The following is a 6,159-nucleotide window of genomic DNA, read 5'->3' as shown; positions in this document are numbered from 1 at the left end:
GTGTATATAATTTTTGTAAACCCCAAATTATCTTTAATAACTCTAAAATCCTATAAGGTCATTCTTCCAATATTCAAATGATACATCAAATCTACATTGTTTTTACAATGATGAAGAACCACTTGTTTGTAGATAGGAAAATTCACTTTACTAATTCTACTATGGTATAAATTTTTAAAAAAAAATCGTTGCAACGAAAGTGTTCGACAATATGTCTAAGAACTTGTTTGATTTGATTTATTTTTATGTATTTTTTAAACCAAAATAGCTTTTAGCATTTTTATGGTGCTTGAGTATGATTAAAAAAATTACTTCTAACCACTTGTTTTTAAAATAAATTAATAAAAAAAAGCTAAAAGTCAAAAGCTAAATCTTAACTTAAAACTCTTCACATAACATATTTAATTCACTCTTCACGGCGGCTACGAAAACCTAGAATGACCCTACTGATATTGCCGCGGATGGTTGCTCCGGCAACTGGTCAGCCTCGGCTGACCAGCAACATGTAACTGACTTCCCACCTTTGGTCCATCCTTCTTTAAGCAATATAATCAATCCTAGTTTGCTTATCACGCCCACAAATCTGCGTACTGAAGTTAGTGATCGCGAGACTATTCCTTTGAAGAATCAATATGCTAAGGGGTTACACAACAACAATCTAAGTCAATTCAACCATTGAACCTATTCCCATTAAAAAGCTCTGCTATAATAATGGTGTTCCTAGAATTACATGGACTGAAGTTGAAGTAGATCGAATGAATACCATAGATAACCTACAATACACAGTAGTTGATAAGTTCTCATATGGGTGGCTTGAATTGCAAGAGATCCGGATTCAAATCCCCAAATAGTGCAATATTAAAGGCGAATGTAAAATTGGGTTATTACGAAATAGATACATTCTTATGCAATTCAGCCAGCGATGTTTAAACCAAACTATTATATCGTGGCTAAGGACAGGTATTCGTACTTGATGAGGCCCTTTATTTAAAATGCGTGATTTGAATAAAAAATATTTAATCTCTTTTGACTAATTCTTTAATGATTTTTTTATTTAAAAAAATTACTATCCAAACACTAAAATCCTTTAAGGTCATTTTGTCAGTAGTTTTCTTTGGAACAAATTACTACAAAATTAGTCTACAAAAATCTAAAGTATCAATTTTTTTGGCTTTGTATCAACTTCCAATATTTTGATGATACATCAAATCTACATTGTTTTTACAGGAAAAGCTATAATTGTATAGTAATCAGAAAATATTTTCTTTCTTAGAATAGGACTGATTTACATAATATACATTTATAACCATATATACTCCTTCCTAGAATAGAACTCTAACCCTCCAATTGTATAGCTATAAATATTTGCTTTCTACAGTGTCATTGATGAATAGAGAAAACTATTTTTTAGAACATCTTTTGTCTCTCTAGCATGGTATCAAGAGCCATCGTTTAAAAAAAATCGTGTTCTTTGCTTTCTCTACACAGGTACCTTGTTACCTTCCTGCGTTCCTCTTGTCTCTTTGTTTTCTATACACAGACATCTGTCCTTTTTTTTTCTCTTTCTCTCTTGTATTTTGTCTCCTCAATGAATTCACAATCATCCTCGCACGATTTGCTCTCCACAAAATTGGATGGTTCCAATTTTTCTATATGGGAATTCCACTTTGGAATTTTTGTTCAAGGAAAGGGCCTTTTTGGGTGGTTAGATGGTTCTGCTGGTCTGCTAACATATGAAAAAGAGTTGGATCGCTGGTATTTGAATAATGCAAAGGTAATCGCTTGGATGCTGAATTCGGTACATGCTAACATCGTTATGGGACTTAGACCATTTAGTTTAGCTTCAGAGATGTGGCTCCACCTGCGTAACGTCTACCAACAAAACAATCTAGCACGAGAGTTTGAAGTGGAACGCAACATTGTTGAATATACACAAGGGGACAAGAATGTTCGTTCCTTTTATGCTGGCTTGCAGCTGCTTTGGTCAGAACATGATCAAATTTCTGGGAGAAATATGTCTACCGCAGGGCTCAAGGAAATGTTGGGAGAACGACAAAGGACAAGAATGGTACAGTTCTTGATGAAACTCCGGCATGAATTCGAGTCGATTCGTGGTAGTTTGTTGAACAGAGAAGTCACACCTGCTCTTGATGTTATGTTGGCAACCGTCTTGCGTGAAGAGACCAGGCTTGGAACTCAGGCAGCCATGGAGTCGATGTCATTACCCGCTGTTGCATTACTTGCACAAAAATCAACTATCGGTACTTCATCAGGAAATACTAAGAGAAATGTCTAGTGCTATGAATGCAACGACTTTGGTCACATAGCAGCCAATTGTCCTAAGAAGAAGAAATTATTTTGTGCTTACTGTAAGATTATTGGCCATCATATTTTGGACTGTCGTCATCGTCCAAATCGTTCACGGCCTGCTTACCAAGCATACCAGACGGATGTCACTAAATCGGCTGGTTCCTTCCCTTCTGGACATGATCTTGAAAGGTTGATTCAAGATTCTATAGCAGTTGCCCTTCCCGGAGCCATCTCAAGTGCACTCTCTGCATTCTCAGGTACAAGTAATTCTATTAAATCTACTTGGCATCTAGATTCAGGTGCTTCCAATCATATGACCAGAGATCTGTCCCAATTTTCTTCATTGTATGATGATGTTTCTAAACATGTTATTCATACGACAAACGGGCATACATTTCCCGCTTCGGGTATTGGTTCTGTTGGAAATTTGTCTAACATTCTTTATGTACCTAATTTGAAGGCTAATTTGATTTCGATAGGTCATCTAGTTGATTAGAATTGTGTTGTAAAATTCTCACCTAATGATTGTGTTGTTTAGAATCTGAAAATCGGGATGACTATGGCCAAGGGGTGTAGAGTTGGCAGAATGTTTCTACTAGATTCGATTCATTATCATTTGCATCATTGGTTTCTTTCAGTTTCTGCCGCAGATGTTACTCGCTCGAATAAGTTGCTCACCCTTTGGCATAATAGGATGGGCCATCCTCATTCCTCTCGACTTCAGCACATGCTCAAATCATGTATTCCAGCAACACATGGCATTCATTCAAGTATTCCTTTGACATGTTCTAATTGTGCCGGTTCGAAAAGTCACAAGCTCCCTTTTCCATCCAGTTCATCTTCTTATGACGATCTGTTTAATTTGGTGCATAGTGATGTTTGTGGTCCTTCTCCTACTTTGTCAAGGATGGGATATAAGTACTTTGTGTTATTTATTGATCATGTATCTAGATACACATGGGCGTTTTTTATTCAAAATAAATTTGAGGTTCTGACTCTTATTATGAATTTTGTTAAGTATGTGTATATATAGTTTCATAAATCTATAAAAATATTTCGTTCTGATTCTGGAGGAGAGTACACTAAGACTAATCTTATTGAGTTTTTTTAAAAACAGAGGAATTATTTCTCAACGCATTTGTCCTCATACTCCGAAACAAAATGGAGTCGTAGAAAGGAAGAATCGGCATGTTTTGGAAACTACATTGGCTTTGTTGGGCACATCTAATATGCCTAAGAGTTTCTGGCCTGAAGCAGTACATACTTCTATATATTTGATTAATAGACAAACTTTCCCAGTCATTGCTAATGAGACACTGTACTTCAAATTATTTCATAAGAAGCCTGATTATTCTCACTTGCGAGTTTTTGGTTGTGTTTGCTTTGTCCATTTTCCAGCACAATGCATTTTTGTGGGCTACAGTGACACATAAAAGGGGTATCTATGTTATGATGCATCGCATCACCAGCTTCGTAGACATGTTATTTTTTTTAGGGTCAATTTTCTTACAAACACAATTCTAAACATGCTTCGGAATCTGTTTCCTTTTTGTATAAGTTTGATGATGATGCGGTAGCTACTAATCCTCTGGAGCAGGCCATGACCTATGATCATGATGATCTCCAGATGTCCTGTTCTTCGATTATTGACTCTACAAACGCATCCTCATCTTCCGAAGAGGAATCGTCTCATCCAGTTACTCCCCCACACCGATCTAGTCGAATAGATCGCCATGATCCTGAACGGCTCGGTTACTCTCCAGGGAAATTTGGTAAGTCTTATGCCATGCATACCACACTACATTCTGTTGATGTACCTACATATTACTCTCAGGCTTCTACACAAACTTGTTGGAAAGAGACAATGTCAGAAGAGCTTCGTGCATTGAATGAAAATTCTACTTGAGAATTTGTTGATAAACCAATAGTTGGAGTTCTTATTGGAAGTAAGTGGGTGTATTCCATTAAACTTAAGGCATATGGTACAATTGATCGCTACAAAGCTCGATTAGTTGCTCAAGGGTACAAATAGTAGTACGAGGTGGATTATGAGGAGATTTTTGCACCTGTTGCTAAGATGACAACGGTACATACATTGTTGGGATGTGAAAAACACATTTCTCCATGGCGATCTGGAAGAAGTGGTGTTTATGAAACCACCACCTGGGTGTGTTCTGCCAAGACCAAATGCAGTTTGTCATCTTCGAAAATCTCTTTATGGCTTAAAACAGGCTCCCCGAGTTTGGTTTGACAAATTTCGATCCATGATTCAAGCTGCGGGCTTTTCTCAGAGTTCTTTAGACTTTTCTTTGTTTCTTCGTACTTCTCCAGTAGGTATCACAATACTTCTCATCTATGTTGATGATATCATTATCACAGGAAATGATCCAGAGAATATTACTAAGTTGAAAGAATTATTGCATACCTTATTTAAGATGAAGGACTTGGGACGACTAACATACTTTCTTGGACTTGAGGTTCTACACTTGCCTACTGGGATCATGCTTACACAACAAAAGTATGCTCGTGATCTTGTTACAAGGGTTGGTCTTACTGATGACAAGGTTGTGTACACCCCAATGGAGATTAATACGAAGTACAAGGAGGTTGATGGAGAACCATTCAATGATCCAACATTGTATCGGCAGTTGGTGGGATCATTAGTTTATCTCACTATGACAAGGCCAGACATCTCATATGCAGTACAAGTTCTAAGTCAATTTGTGGTTAATCCTTACCGTATACATCACACTGCATTACTTCGTGTCATTCAATATGTTCGTGGTTCTATGAGTCAAGGTGTTCTTTTTCGTTCTGATTCTTCTATACATCTTGAAGGATATACTGATGCAGATTGGGCTGGTTCTCCTAATTCTCGCCGCTCTGTTACTGGTTGGTGCATGTTTCTTGGCACATCCTTGATATCTTGGAAATGTAAGAAACAGTCCCATACATCTAAATCATCTACAGAGGCTGAATATCGTGATATGTCGGCAGCAAGTTCGGAAATTGTTTGGCTACGACGGCTATTATCTGAGCTCAGTGTCGCTTTTACATCTCCTACAGTGCTACATGTTGATAACACTAGTGCGATTAAAATAGCCACAAACCCGGTGCAACACGAAAACACAAAGCATATAGAGGTGGACTGCCATTACATTCGAGAATTGGTTATCGATCGTCTCATCACTCTACAACACATTCCTTCTCATGATCAACTTGCTGATTTGTTTACAAAGGCGATGACACGAGCGCGGCATCAATATCTTATCTCCAAATTGCTACTTTGTGATCACCGGTATCAATTGAGGAGGATGTTAGGAAAAGCTATAATTGTATAGTAATCATAAAACATATTCTTTTTTAGAATAGGACTGATTTACAAAATATACATTTATAACCATAAATACTCCTTCCTAGAATAGAACTCTAACCCTTCAATTGTATAGCTATAAATATTTGCTTTCTACTGTATCATTGATGAATAGAGAAAACTATTTTTCAGAATATTTTTTGTCTCTCTAGCATTACAAGGATGAAGAACCACTTGTTTGTAGATAGGAAAATTCACCTTACTAATTCTACTATGATTTAAATTAAAAAATTGTTGCAACGGAAGTGTTCAACAATATGTCTAAGAACTTGTTTGATTTGATTTATTTTAGATATTCTTAAATCAAAATAGCTTTTAGCACTTTTATGGTGTTTGAGTATGATTAAAAAAAATTACTTCTAAGCACTAATTTTAAAATAAAATAATAATAAAAAAAAGAAGCTAAAATTCATAAGTTAAATCTTAACTTAGAACTCTTCATAGTACATATTTAATTCTAACTTTTCACGGCGGCT

The 6,159-nt window shown here is 36.3% G+C and overlaps 1 protein-coding gene across 1 annotated transcript; it reads left to right on the top strand.

Moving 5' to 3' along the window:
• Nucleotides 1-4,460: 4,460 nt before the first annotated feature.
• LOC107058567 (uncharacterized mitochondrial protein AtMg00810-like) lies at nt 4,461-5,651 on the top strand. The gene has a single exon (XM_015304400.1). It carries the CDS (start codon nt 4,461-4,463, stop codon nt 5,649-5,651), a length of 1,191 nt encoding a protein of 396 aa, XP_015159886.1.
• The last annotated feature ends 508 nt before the right edge of the window (nt 5,652-6,159 follow it).

Source organism: Solanum tuberosum, unplaced genomic scaffold, assembly GCF_000226075.1.
Source record: "Solanum tuberosum cultivar DM 1-3 516 R44 unplaced genomic scaffold, SolTub_3.0 scf00548, whole genome shotgun sequence".
Classification (NCBI taxonomy): Eukaryota; Viridiplantae; Streptophyta; class Magnoliopsida; order Solanales; family Solanaceae; genus Solanum; species Solanum tuberosum.
The sequence above is the reverse complement of the archived record's forward strand: the minus strand, read 5'-3'. Positions and strand labels throughout refer to the sequence as shown.

Bases quoted from the DNA above. Each gene is read 5' to 3' on its own strand.
- LOC107058567 (XM_015304400.1), top strand. From the start codon at position 4,461: ATGAAACCACCACCTGGGTGTGTTCTGCCAAGACCAAATGCAGTTTGT.